Raw genomic sequence first — 15,863 nt, forward strand, 5'->3', positions numbered from 1 at the left:
GTCAAATTAGTAATTAAAGTAAAGTACTATACGAAAAAGTAAAATGAACGTAAATTCTATTGCTCTGTTTTTATCTATATATTTAAAAAAATAATTAATGCGCTAGAGCTAGGGTCACAAGCACCATACGGGTTAGTGAGAAAAATCAACAAAAATGTATATATTATTAGTATATTGATTACATCGTAGCATTGTAACTTTAGATTATTCATCATTTTTTAGTAACGAAATATTACATAAAACTTGACTTATCATAAATGTGTATGCCGTGGTAAATCAATGTACACTTAAATTACCTATTTCATATTCTGTTTCGATACACCGAAAATGCGTTAAAATAAATCTAAACATATTGTGCACCTTTCTTGGAAATTTTCATTAATAAAAATATCATATAGAGCGTCACAAAATATGTAGAGGATATTTACAAGGTTAGTTCATGACATTAAAACAACGAGAATTATTCATGCATAAAAATGTCGTTTGAGACTTATTTTTTCAAATTATAGACGATAGAATTTTAAACTCGAAATATACTGGTATCAATGACACAACTGAGATACCTTTGTCCCTATCTTATTCATGCTTCATATTTCTCACTCTAATTAATGTAACAGTCGAAATCCTATGTATGTATATGCTGCCGTTTGTTTCAGTTGGTGGATCTTGAAATTACAGTGAGAAACATGAAATATAAACGAGATAGAAAGAAAAATTCACTAACTGATTCATTGATACTAGCAGATTTTTTACGTAAAATATCATTTATTACTTGAAAAATAAGACTCAAATTAATCGAATTAATGCCACAAAGGATATTTCATAATTATAGATAAGGGGCCATAAATTCTTTTTATTTCCTTATTGTTGTGTTTAGTAAGATCAAAAATTACAAAACCTTTTTTAAAAATCGCACACCCAGCCAATCGAGCAGAGCAGTTGGTACATTCATGAAAGACAACATTTATAGCTAACAAATCACAGTCACGTTCAGGTTTGCAGCTGTAGTCGTCAAAATCTTCCATAAAACATACAATACACATATACAACATCTATATATGAAACAGCCAGCATCTAAATGAACACGAAGTTATTCACCTAATGAACCAATTACCGAAACCCTTTATTATCCTTGGTTTTAATAGCCATAAACTTCTGTAGGGTTCTTACAAAACTGATACATGTGGTACTATCATCGTGAAGGAGACATAATCTGCCAACTTAGACTTTCTATTAGACATCAATAATTCTATCCACTTTAACACAGCATCTGGCTGTTTTAATGCAATGGACCTATCGCTATGTAACCCTTCAGTTGCTCAAAATATCACATGCAATGTAGTAAATGATCTGTACGATAGCGACCACTTCTCGATCAAGATAACACTAAAATATCATCTGAGTTATGACATCTAATTCCACAAGCTCTCAAGATGGAAGTTTTAAGAAATCAACTGGGCAATGTTCCTTGACAGAATATTTAATTCAATTCCCCGACATATGGAACCAAATCCGTCAAATGCTGATTTAATAAACGAAACATTTATAAATCTCATAAACATTATTACAAAGACAGCTGCCTTATCTACTCCAAAAACAGAAAACTCCAGTAATATAAAAACCCAATATGATCCATGATGGAACGAGTTATTAAAAATTGCAAACATCTTTCAATGGATATAAAAACACATAAATCTCTGATAAATCTTATCAATTTTAAAGAATGTAGAGCTATATCTCGAATAAACAAACTACTCCTCTCTAATTATTGAAATTTGGAAAAAAATAAAAGCGATCAAAGTTTTAAATCACTAATGCCCGCCTTGACTAAAGAAGACAGCTCACTTGCCACAGATTCGTATGAAATATCGGACATGTTAGGATCAACATTTCAAACAATTTTAGCGATAAGTACTGAAAGGAATTCCAACATCACAAAAAGAAAGTACACCCATCGACTTCCTCAGATACAAACCATGACTCATCCACCATATCTGCCCTGGATATGCCTCTTCGAACCGTTGAATTAAAATATTTTTTTAACTAAATGTAACAATACCAATCGTAGGCATGATAGAATTGCAAACATCCTTCTTTTCAACCTGCCCTTGATTACATGCTTTCCCTATTCAACTGTATCTGGATTCACAATGTATTCCCAAACAGGTGGAAGGAAGCCATAGTCATTCCTATCTTAAAGCCAAAATTGCAACTGGCCTAGACAAGTATCGTCCGATTGCATTCACTAATACGATGTGCAAATTAACAGAAAATATCATTAACTATAGATTCTGTTAGGACTTAGAAAAATATCTGTTAATTTCCAAATTTCAAAGTGATTTTCTCTACCTATAGCAATTTAATAAACCTGGAGATTAACACGCGACGCACATGCCAATCAACACCATCTGACTGTCGTATCTCCCGACATAGAAAAAGCTTATGACTTATGATATGATAATTTTCATCAGTAATTTCTTACATATAGGAGTTATCAAAATCAGAGCCAACAACGCTCTTTCCTCCTCTAAAGCTAAGGAAATTACCAATTCAGACAAAGGGTTATTATTTACCGGCGATTTAACTATAATATGCAGAAGAAAGAACGGTCACGTCACTGAAATATACTTACAAGGAACACTAAACAAATTATGAAAATGTCACAGATTACCGGATTCAAATTTTCTAACCAAAAATCAGAAATAATTATTTTCTGCAGAAATCGGCATCCCATAATCATAAAGTTGACCCTCAACAACCAAGAATTAAAATCAACTGTAATTAAATTATTATGACTGACCTTTGACTCTCGATTATGACTGGAAATGTTATCGATTCTGTCAGCAATAAAGGCAATATCCAACCTAGCGATTCCCTATACAATTTTTCTTTCTGAGGGGTACCTAAAAAAGAAAGATGCGAAACGAAATAAAAAAACTATTCTTTATTTCATTACTACATGATTTGCAAAAACTTAACGAAGAACCGCAACAGAACGACGATTCATTACCTAACATAGACACGATTCTACATCAGTTAGAGAAGGCAAGATATTTCTCCGTATTTGACTTAACCTCTGGATTCCACCATATGTCCATGAACCCGAAATACTCGTATGCTTCATATGAGCATTACAAATATCGACAAATGCCAAATTAAATGCTTTTAGCTTTTAGAAGACGATCCCGCTAGTTCAACGTGATGGATGGTGCATTGAAAATCCTTATCAATCAAACATGCTCTGTATATTTGAACGACATAATCGTATACGGCAAAAAGCCCGAGGAACACAATAAAAAAACCACGAGTACTATTACAGCGGTTGAAAAAGACAAGCCTGAAACTACAGACTGATAAATGTATCTGCGGCCCGAAGTGATCTACCTCGGGCATGTCATATCAGAAAGCGGCGTGAAACCAAACCTGGAATAGGTTAAGACCATCACAGAATTTCCAACTCCTAGTAATCCTAAGCAAGTTAAACGATTCTTAAGACTGTGGTTATTAATGAAAATTTTTTCAAGACGTTAACAAATTAGCCAAACCGATGACGTTCTTGAAGAAAACTATCGATTGAAAATAGGAAAAAATTACGGAAAATATCGTTGCAATCACTTGAAACAGCACTAATCACGAAATCAGTACCAGAATATCGCGAATTTCAAAAGTTATTTTTTCTAACAACCGATGCATCTTGGAGCGGTACTCAGCCAAGGACCTATAGGATCAGATAACCGGTATACGCGTTCAGAATCCTGAATAACGCCGAAATATATAACTCCGCAATATGAGTATGTGTATATTTCCGATCATACCTGTATGGCCGAAAATTTAAAATTGTTATCGATCACAGATCGCTAGTTTGATTGATGACCGTCGAGAACCCTAATTAAAGATTGATGCGATGACGCCTTTAACTGGAAGAATGCGAATATGGAATAGAGTACAAGAAAGGAAAGATTAATATACGCTGATGCGTTGCCTCGCATTCTTTCTGTAGGAGAAGTGCCATCTCACTGGTAACACTTAAAATTCTCAGCGAACGGGAAGGCGATATCAGTAACATGCTTGAAGAAATAATGGATTTAGAGAAATATGTGACACAATTCCTACTTAATCAGGAATCGAAGTACAGCAAATTCAAACAACTGAACAAGAAACCATTGGTAGCACTAATACACATGAATAAATATCCGTTAAACACATCGCAGCTGTATTAACGAAAGTTGAGCCTTTAAAATTCAACGATAGAGGATGACAAATACCCAACAGCCTGGCTAAGAAATACAGACTGAAAGAATTATAACTCGTAAAAAGCCATCAAAAGCCAAACAAGGAATCTATACAATATCATCGATTTTATTTTCAGTGACACCGACATTAACGTCAACTTAATTACAGAAGAACCATGTCCATGGACTGAGAGATATTCGTGAAACAGGTACACGAATCTGCACTAAATGGACACGCGAAAATTTTTAAAGCTGTAGTGAGAATAAGAGATATTATGCTTAATGTGAAAAGTATATACCTCAGAAGAAATATTACATTGTCAATTTTACAGAAAAAGCAAAGATGAACGAATAAAACCAAAACAAGGATTGAAATTATAAATTACAAATACAGCAGTGGCAGCACACCAAATAGTCGTCAGTGTCTTAATAAGTTCACTATCCAAAACAAATAAGGGAATCCGTTATATCTTATCGATACAAGACCAATTAACGAAACTCATAACACTGATCACCCTGCAGGATATCACGACCAAGAAAATAGACGATAATCTCATGAAAGAGTACCTATCAATTTACGTGTTTCGAGAGAAGCTAATTGGGAAAGGTTCTGAAAATAAAATCAACACGGGCTATCACTTATAGGCTCCCATCAAATAGCAACCTAGCATATAATAAAAGAATAGCTTAGACACTACGTAAACCAGGATTGAATCAATTGGGATTCATTAAATTAACCACGCTTTCATATAATGCGGCAACATATGAAGCAATGGAGGAACAGACTACATAAGAGACCTAAGGAATCATCTTTAATTCCAAATAGAAAAGGCGAAAGGAAAACATATACATATAGCAAAGGAGAAACGCAAGGAAATCTACGACAATAAAATAATTAAACGCGTACCAAAATACCAAATCGGAGACATGGTATACATTCAGAATGTTAAATATTAAGTAAAAATAATCAATCCGAACTTATACATGTTAACAGGTTAAAACTAGCGAATTCTTCATTAGATACATCCGAGGTAGATTATGATTCCACCAATTATGTAAACCCAATGCCTAGCGCCTCCAGGAAGCAACTCGTACGAAGCAAGCATACCATACCTAGATATATACTAGAGCATCTTACCAAGATACGGATGTAACACAAAATTTGCAGCTGCTTAAGAGCAGTTATGTATAAAACAGAACATGGTATATAGAATATATGTCAATTTCTTTAATTCCAAACTAACTTCTATCAACAGTAACAACATCAAACTTTATAATTTATTAAATATATTATATATTGCCCAAAACGAGTATGAGATCGAGTTTGAGGAACTAACGTTAGAGTTAACCAATATTCTAACCGAATATATTAACGATATAAATAATCTAATCCCTAATAATTAATCAAATGCCATTGCGGATAGTAAATATATCATAACACATCCTCAACTCATACATCCCGATATTCTTTTCGGTACATTTAGAAAGATCAAACTAGCTGTAGAAACGCTTCTGACACCCTTAGAAACTACAGATTCTTGTAGATATTAGCAAGGTAAGTATGATATAACGATAAGCTTGTTTACATACTGAACATTTCACATTTTGCCTATCGCGTAATTCCTATTTCATATAAAAAGGCTCCAGGAATCTTTTACTTCTATGACCCTTCAGACGAATACAGCGTGCTAAACACGATTCAGATGATCCTCGTCACTACAAATAAAGTATTACTAAGTAAATACAAACGTAGTAACAACTTCCATACGCGTAAAAGGCAGATGCCAAACTACTCAATCACCTACAAAGACGCTTATTCAACAAATCTGCTAAGATCGCGTTCAGATGGCAACTCATGTACAATAAGATACACATAATTCCGAAAGACTCTTTGGATCCAGCTATGATCTAATACGCGATGGCCAGTTTAGTTTAGTTACAGTTGCAACGATCAAAAGCCTAGGAATGTAGATATTTCCGAGACTATACTACTAACAATATATAATACTAACAATATGACCCGACTACCAAAGCAACTCTGACTATGACTGAACGGAACTCTGCTATAAATACTTACTATAACTAATAACTAATATACAGGGTGGTTGGTAACTGGTGGTACAAGCGGAAAGGGGGTGATTCTACGCGGAAAAAGAAGTCGAAAATATAGAATAAACATTTTTTTTAATTTTTCCATCGAGACAACGATCTACAGTGAGATCCGTTATAACGAGACGCGATAAAGTGCACGCGTACCGAGCGAAAATTCAAAGTCGATTTTCTCGAAAACAAAGCCTCAAACGAAAAATTTTTATCCTATATTTTCGACTTCTTTTTTCACGTAGAATCACCCCCTTTCCGCTTGTACCACCAGTTACCAACCACCCTGTATATATATATATATATAGTATATATATATATATATATTAATAATATAATAAATAACTAATAAATATATAAATAACTAATTATGTTACGGGGCAACATTAACAACACTAAATTAGGAGATAGATTGAAAAACACGACGTTGAAGATAACCGATCTCTCCTTAATCCGACTAATTCTCACCATGTAAGCACACAGACTCAAGATTGTCAAGAAGTGTCACTGGAAAATTCTCAAATAACAGCTTGTGGTAACTTACGTTCTTTAAAAGCCATAACCGCATAAACTGTAACAAATCAAAAACTTGCACAGAGATAGCGACGCGTACTGTGCTAGTTCAAGAGGCAAAAAGACAAATACAGGATTTAAAGATAAAGAAAAACAAAGCATCAAGTTATCTTTACTGATCGGCAATTTTTTCTTCTACTCGCAAATTTGAGTTAGTAGAATCACATCCGAAATTTAGCAATTCCATCTCTACTAACCATAAGGATTATTTTTAAATTACCATGTAAATTCTTTAAATTCTAGATATAATGGAAAACAGTTAGAAAAGACTGATTTAAAGTGAAATTTTTAGTTGAGGTATTTTCACAGATGTTTAAAGACTACAGCAGGGTAATAGTATCGAAAGTTCCCTTGAATCAATTTTAGGAAACAATGCTTTAATGACAGTTTGCCGAAAGAGCATATGATAAACCAATTTTCAATCCTATACCTCCCTATTAGCAAAATTCAGTGCTAAAATTATGCTTCAACTTGCTTTTATTTCTATAATAAACATATTTGGTCAAACAACCAATAACACAAATACACGTTAATTATAACATATCATAAAAATTTTTATTATCTTTTGAGACTATCTTACATATCCAATAAATATGTATTGTTTATCGGAAACATGTTCACCAATATGAATTTTGACAATGAACAATTATAGTAAAAAATTACTTAAATGTTTGTGTAATGAATAAATTAAAATTATTTAAATTCACGAATAAAGTTTAAATTGGAAACATAAAATACGGTTTAGTAAGTGTTTTAATTTTTAGTTGTGTTTCATTTTATTTGTACATTGTACATTGCATATATTTAATTTATGAATATATTTATTATAGGAAGAAAGTTTTTGCTGAGATCTAAATAAACCTCTTTCGGATTGGAAACAGCGTTCTCCTTTTTTTAAATTGCGTTTTTTTATAAACAATTGTTACATTGTGTTAAAAAATTGAAAAAAAGTTTGTCTACACTACCGGCCGTAAATATTAGGAAACCTATTTGTTATATTTATTAGATAATTCTAACAAATTTTTCTTTACCTTGTGTTTACGTTACAAGAAATATATGATACAGATGGTATAATAGATCGATAATAAATAATAATATGTATAACTGAAGAGTGAAAACAATGAAAAACGTACAATTTATATGAAATAGTTATGGCCGACAGTGTATGTGTGGTCTGGCAGCGAACCGTGCGTACATTTTTCTGCGGAGGCTGCTCGGGACGGTATGGTACGAGGATATTTCCTTTTCTCGCTGTGCAAATACATTTTTTTCACCAAACTCACCGAGCGAAGAAATTCGTTTCTAATTTGGCCGTTTAACAGCTAGAAGTGGTAATTCCTCAAACCTACTTTTCGCTGAATTTCTGAATTTCTCCTACAAATATCGGCGACCAATATCCTATTTATCTCTGCACATATGTATATACTGACGGTTCTAAAATTTAAAACAGCACTGATTATGCAATTATACGTATCTGGTCAATTGATCATAAAAGTCAAATTTCATCATGAAGCTTCTACATATCTCTTTTTTGAGTTTAACGCGTTAAAACATGCCATGGAAATGATAGAAAATGATCGAAACAAATATATATTTCGCTACTTCTTACGATTCTGCAAATACCATCCAAGCAATCCAAAATTAATGGACAAACAACTCCACCATCCAAGAATATCAAAAATCTTAAGTCAAGACAATCCAAAATAATAATTCCGTCATAGTAATCTGAATCCCTTCTCATATAGGCATCGAAGGAAATGAAAGAGCGGACAGAACAGTCAGAAAAATAGCTGATTCACCAACCTGATCGTAGCGTAGGTGCATCGTTTGAAATCGTTCTTTCTTATTTAAAAGAAGTAATACAAGAAAATTGAAATGAAAAATGGAAATCATCTACAGAACCACGTTTACCATCGACCAAAGATAATTTTTTTTAAAACAATATACCACGCTCGCTATAACAACGCAATTAAGTTACCAATATCAGATCAAAAAAGAGCCCCCATCCCGCGACCTGTACACAATACATGACATCTGACAGTAGAAGAACGCTTCATCATACACAGCATGCATACATCATACAGACAACGATTTAATATGAGGACATCCTAATGAGCATCCTAAACGACAACTTAAAGGACAAAGAATCAATGTAAAGGTTAATATAATATTTAAAACCTACCAAACGTTATGACAAATTTGTTCTCATGTTTGTTTTCTTATGTTGCTAGTAACCGGTATAAGCAAGTGATGCGACATTAAATAATAGATATAGTAAGGCACTTTTATATTCGGAAGCAGGAGGTGAAAGAGAAGATAAATTCTATTTATCCCGGCCCTATGATATCTGATACATTTTGTTTGCGATTCATTTTGAAATGAATTTAAAAAACAAAGTTTGTTCCTTATTCGACGAACTTCTTCTAAAAGTTATACGATTTATTATTCTCGTTTTATCACACTAGATATACCAGAAAGTTGCATAGGAGGACTTGCATTTTGTGTGTATGTTTTTCATGAGTTTAATGTTTAGTATGTATGTATAATGCGTATATTAACATATACTTCTAACATCTATTTTTAATGTATATTTAGTATGTGCATTCAATGCGTGTTTGTTGCTAGTATCTGTATTTAATATATATACAAATACAATTTGTGTACATGTACATATATACAGTGCACAATCACACATTAAAATTATGTACGAAACTCATGCACTAAAAACATATATACGAAATGCAAATCTGACTGTGCGACCTCTTCACCAATGTCAGCTGCGTACTATTCATTGAAAGTGTGACGGCAACGAAAAATCGTATATCCACATTTGTGAAATCGATGCAAAGAAGAGGCTTTTATCCTGGACAATCTAATTCAAAGATCAAAAGATTATGAGAAAGTAATTAGAAAATAAATTAAAGTAAAGAAGTTACAGCAGTTCAGAGATCGATCATTTTTCGATCAAAATTAATAGTCTTATAATATTACTGCGAGGCGTATAATAATATTTGCAAAAATAACATTTAATTTAAAAAAAATATTCTTAAGGCTCCAATTTTTTGTTTGTTAAACTTTTTGTTACAAAAGATAAAAGATGATATCTATCAGTTTGTAAACAAAAAGAGTCTCAAAATAAGTAAAGATATAAACTTATTGTTGGAGAAAAAGTCCTTACTATATGTCATAAGACTTGAAGATATCAAAGAAGATAATAATTACCATGTATATGTATTTCTTTTCCTCATTAGGTACTACGAATACTACTTAATGAAACCTTTTTATAGCTAAAATATCAATATCTAAAAATAAATACTAAAAATAAATACTAAAGCTCCTTGTATAAATAGTAAGCAGTAACTAAATTTGAATATGTGTAGCATTTTTGTTTGAACTACGTATGTGCTTATTAAATATGAATTCTATTGTATGTAGCATAAAACTGTTCTAATATTTTTTATTGTTATTATTATTATTATAAATATATATTAAATATGATAATGTAAATTTTAACTTATGATAAAGATTAATTTATAATTTTAATAAAATTAGAATCAAATTTAAAAAGTAAATAATTGCTATTATAATAGTTCACTTCATATTGTTTCCCTTGAATATAGGATATCCAATAAATTGTAGGACATGATGATTCTTTATAAAAAAAAGTAAAACATAGAAAATAAACATTTTTGATTGCTTTTCTAGTTATCAAGAAAAATAACTAAGTATATAATTATAATACTACAGGTTTAGGTTAAATAGGTTTAGTACTAACTGCATTTAAATCGTAATCTTAATAATTTATTTTATGAAACAATATTAAACTATTACTTCTAGTAATAAATGATAAGCAATATCTACCCATGCTGGCATAGGCAAATCTTTCTTTAGTTTTACAGTATCAAATATCATGAATTAATTGCAACACGCTTTGTCTTCTAAGTTCCTCAAAAACAAGGATAAATCTTTGTTTTAGTTACTCAGCACTTGTTATTTCTTCCATATAAACAATCTTCATTTTTTACAGATAATAGATGTCAAATCTAGGTTCTAATCGTGCATGCAAAATCATGGTAATCAAGCAATTTTGTTGCTAAAACTAATCCAACAATGATAACAATTCTTTAATACAAATATTACATCGCTATTAAAATGTGTTGATGTGATCTGTTAATAAATTGAATTTTTTAATGCTTGTAGTGAAACATCTCCAATTAATGAAAATAATTCTTCTCTCAAAAAACACAAAAATAAAGTATCATTTAAAATTGATAAGAAGAAGTAAAGATTAATAATTTCAGTCTCATTTCATTGTCTATTATCTACAAAGTTTAATGCTTTTTAAACTACAATATCTAAACTACCAATATATTAATATTATTGGATAACACATATGATTATTTAGAATACACATATAATTCTTAACTAAAAATTTGATCACATACGAAATGTACCTATCTTATATATCATAATTTTACATTGAATATCACTTTTCTCGGAAGCAATCAAAAAATTTGATCTACATTTTTTGTTTACATAATTTTCTTTGGAAGTAATTTTATATAATCAGCTTCATTGACATTTTACATCTTTTACATTATGATTTATAGGACATCCCATATGGTTGTTATATAAAAAGGTAAAGCAAATAAACCACTAAGTGAGAAAACTACATACATGTATATACATACATATGTATATCTCAGTCATGAAATCATATCTACATCATACTATATATAAATATACAAAAGATTTCATACCAGAATTCTTCATATTCTCCATGAGTACATCCGCTGGTTGTTGGTTTTCCTTAAAATTTGGTTTATCCATTTCTAATTCGAGTTCTTCATAAAATGTTATTGCTGATCCATATATCTTTTGAGCTGCATCAGCAACTGTCAAAACAAATGTAGAAAACACTGGCTTAGGTTTACATGCTACTTTGGGCCAGCATTCTACTGTTGCTCCCATTGGCAAACAAAACATTGCCACAGAATTTGGAAAAATAAAACTGCTGTAATCAACTATTGGATATTTATACAGTATTGTAGGTTTAAAAGATATCAAATTTGCCCGATTCATAGATTTCTTATAACACAGAAACACATCACTACCCAACATGCCTTTGTTCAAATTTTTATTGATAACACAGAATGCATGTGGGGGAGTTTCTCCTTTATTTGTTAATATTACACAAATATCAGTCACGACTAATGAGTTGCATGGCATTTTACGAGTTGCTCGTCTATATGTCACAAATATTCTTGCAGCTGAGTTATTCACATTAGCTAAATGTCCTTTTGGAGTTTCTAATATCATTTCAGCATCTTGCATTATACGTTCTTTACCATCATATATTACACCTGTAACATATACCTCTTGAGAATTGAAAAATTGTTGATATACAGTGATGGACAAAAGAAAGTTTAAAAGATAAATGAAATATCATCATAATATTACAAAACAGAATTATATTTAGTCCCACTGGGAACCTTGAATTTTAATATTTCAATCTTGCTTTTATTTTAACAAACAAAACGATTTATAATATTTTAGGATATTTGACATAGGACCAAAACAAGAAACTATACATACTAATAAGAACTTTTTTATATTTTATTCAAATTTGGAACATTTTTTACCGTTAGAAAATTGCTACATATAAAGTAATAATAAAAGCTAATAATAGCAACGAATAAATGTAAAGCATATTCCATACAAAGATAAATAACTGTTATCAATATGGTATAAAATATTCAATACAAAAGTTATTAAGACTTATATATGCAACTACAAATTTTAAACTTTCTTTTATCTGTAACTATGTACTTATTTAAACTATATTGCTATAACAATATAGTTAAAACATCAAGTTTACCACATTACAATTGCATGAATTTAATTTTTACATAACATTCTTCCATTTATATTGAAAGTACATTATTCATGACATTAGGTTCATGTCATCATAACTAATGCACTTAAATTAAAAAATATATATACTTTTGATTCTTTAAATTGAGATACAATGAAAAATCTTTATTGAATTAATGTAAAATATCATATAAATAGTGTTGCTAACTTTTATTTAAAATTATTTAAAACATTTTATTTTATTAAATATATTGATGAATTACATGTATGAATCTAATTTCTATGTAATACTATTCTAAAATGATACGAAAAGCAAGAACATGCAATATTTTATCTACAAATTTTAGAATGTTATGTTTATAATAAAGATATAACAAAGATTTTAATATCTATTTCTAATAATTGTTATGAAAAAATCAACAAATATAATAAACAATATCTTTTAATATATTTTTTAGAATTGTACAAATTGTACAATTGTGTATTTCACACATACAAAGTACACATTCTTCTTTTTTATAATTTCAAACGCCATTCAATTATGTAAAACATACATCCTTATATTTAAACATATATAGAATAAATACTTTTTTAAAAAGAAAAGTTGAGCCAAATATATATAAAAGAGTATGGTAATATTGAATTGCTACACTTTCAAAATTAAAATCTAAAATGCAAAAATGTTAAAAAGCCCAATTATTAAAAAAACTTATTTTAACAACAACTAAAACAAAGTTTTAACAATATAATAGCTAATATAATAATATCACTGATATTAAAATTTTATTTCAGTTCGTTAACTTTTTTTCAATTTTAAAAAATGCAAATTTTCGAAATATTAATATAATATTACTATAATAGTCCAAATAATAACTTTTACAGTTTTCTTATCATTTTCAAAGATAAATAATCACATAAATAACAAATTTAAAATTATAAAAACAAATGTGTATAATTTTTATGTGTAATATATAATTTACAAACTGATAAAAGTACAATAAGGCATATATATATATATATATATATATATAATATGTACTGAATATCTATAATAAACAAATCACATTGATGTCTCCTATTTGAATATTAATACAAGAAATATATTAATAAGAATTTCCAATCCAATGTTTTACTTTCCTACATTATTTTATATTAACATACTTTTCCCAAAGTATTTGACGAAAATCTAAAAATTACTTGTTTTTAGAGAGTTATCATATACTTTCATTGGTTACAAAAAATGGATATATCTTCAAGAGAATTTCAAACTTATTTATTACGTAAGTATATTATAAGTATCCTTGGTTTCAACATCAGTAAAATAAGCTTTCTGTCTCACATAATTTTACAAGTAGAATCTAAAGATTGAAAAGTCATAGAACTATGATACCTGACTTAATGATTGTATCTTATTGCGTTCTATAAAGTTATTTCAAGCTCATTATATTCCACAAACACATACACTTTATCAAAATTTAAAATTTAATTTCAAATAATATGTAAAACTTTTGTACAAACTACTAATGTTTTCAATATCTGTTCTCAAAAAACGTGTAAGTTAACAAAATTTCTATTAACTTCAATAAGAAATTAAAACAATATTATGAAAAATGTAAAAGATATACTTAATTAAGAAACATATCTTCAAAACAGAATATATTTTAATACATTATAATATCTTCACCTTTTGTGAAAATTTGTTTAATGATTTGTCCCATATATAAGTTGCAAATACTGCATATTCTTTTTTCTAAGAATTTTGTTATATTATTTTGGCAACATAAATTAAATTGATATAATTAACTAGCGTTTTCACATATTGCAGTAAATGTTTTTTAAATTACGATATATTTTAAATATAAAGATTACAAGATATAATGATATATGAACAATTAATAAAATTTGTAGTTATAAAATATGTTATATAGGCAGGTAACATAAAATATACAGCAAAAGAGTATAATATAAACAGAATGCAACACAATTTATAAGTATGAAGAAAAATTCAAATACTAATGATTAAAAACTGAACACAATTATCTTTTATTTCACATTGAACAAGATGAAAATGTAAGACTAACAAGTTATAGTGAGCCTGGTAACGTACCTAAGTATAATATTATATATGTTCAAATTTAATAAGATAAAGAAGATTATTGATTATATATTTCGATACTGTCTAATGAAAATCAAGCAATAAAATTTTATCACTCTAATTTTTTAAATACAGTAAGAAAATTAAAAAACTAATACAAATTTTCTATTTCATTCATTAACAAAACTTTTATTTTTATTTACTGCCTAATTATAAAACGCAATATACCTGTTATTATAAAAGACACTTAATAAAGGTTCTCAATAGCTTAGATATTTTAAAATTTTTATCTTACCTATATCAACTAATGGTGGTTTATCACGCCCTCGTCGATAGCATAAGTAACATTCATTTGTTCTTAAACTTCCATGATTTAAGTCTGCAGGTAACCCTGAAACAGTATGTTCTAACAAAACATACCCTTCTGGACATTTTTCACCCAATGCCGGAAATATAATAGCAAGATCAGTAATAGGAGGTTTCATATTTGTGTCTTTTACATGTGTTCCTTCTTGATACCAATCTTCTAACTGGTCATTTTCATTATCGTTATCAAAATCATTGTCTTGCCCTGGTAAACCAGCAATAACAAAGTAGTCTGCTACCCTCCTTTCGTCCATGATTATCTAATTATTGAAATTTAATAGTATAACATACTACGTTATATATTACGTATGACATAGTTTAATAAATATATTATAATGCACTGTAATATATAATACATGGCACAGTATAATAAATAATTTTATAGTAATTCAAAATAAATTTACCAACTTTAAATAACGAAACTGATCTTCACATGGCATTGAAAAAATCCTTTTTTATCTTTCCTCATGTATCTTAAATATTGCTCTTATTGATGATTAGTAAAAACAATTGCATTTGACCAATAATCATTATTCTTCAGAAACATCCTATAAATGCATAGAATTAATCGTTACTTAAACACACTAATAATTATATTAATAAAATACACTTTACGAAGTTAC

The 15,863-nt window shown here is 29.4% G+C and overlaps 1 protein-coding gene across 5 annotated transcripts in view; it reads right to left on the reverse strand.

Annotated features, from left to right (window-relative positions):
* LOC126863703 (DENN domain-containing protein Crag) overlaps nucleotides 1-15,863 on the reverse strand; it is a 44,930-nt gene that overhangs the window by 28,402 nt on the left and 665 nt on the right. For 3 of the 5 annotated variants that reach the window (XM_050614120.1, XM_050614116.1, XM_050614118.1), the window contains exons 2-4: nucleotides 15,645-15,788; nucleotides 15,170-15,500; nucleotides 11,666-12,268 (exon numbers count right to left, since the gene is read on the reverse strand). In XM_050614120.1, coding sequence (XP_050470077.1) covers nucleotides 11,666-12,268; nucleotides 15,170-15,500; nucleotides 15,645-15,680 — 970 coding nt within the window. In that variant the 5' untranslated portion in view covers nucleotides 15,681-15,788. Of the gene's footprint in view, nucleotides 1-11,665; nucleotides 12,269-15,169; nucleotides 15,501-15,644; nucleotides 15,789-15,863 lie in introns of those variants that run through there. The other 2 variants (XM_050614117.1, XM_050614119.1) reach the window with 2 other exon arrangements.

The sequence above is a fragment of the Bombus huntii genome, chromosome 3 (assembly GCF_024542735.1).
Source record: "Bombus huntii isolate Logan2020A chromosome 3, iyBomHunt1.1, whole genome shotgun sequence".
Classification (NCBI taxonomy): domain Eukaryota; kingdom Metazoa; phylum Arthropoda; class Insecta; order Hymenoptera; family Apidae; genus Bombus; species Bombus huntii.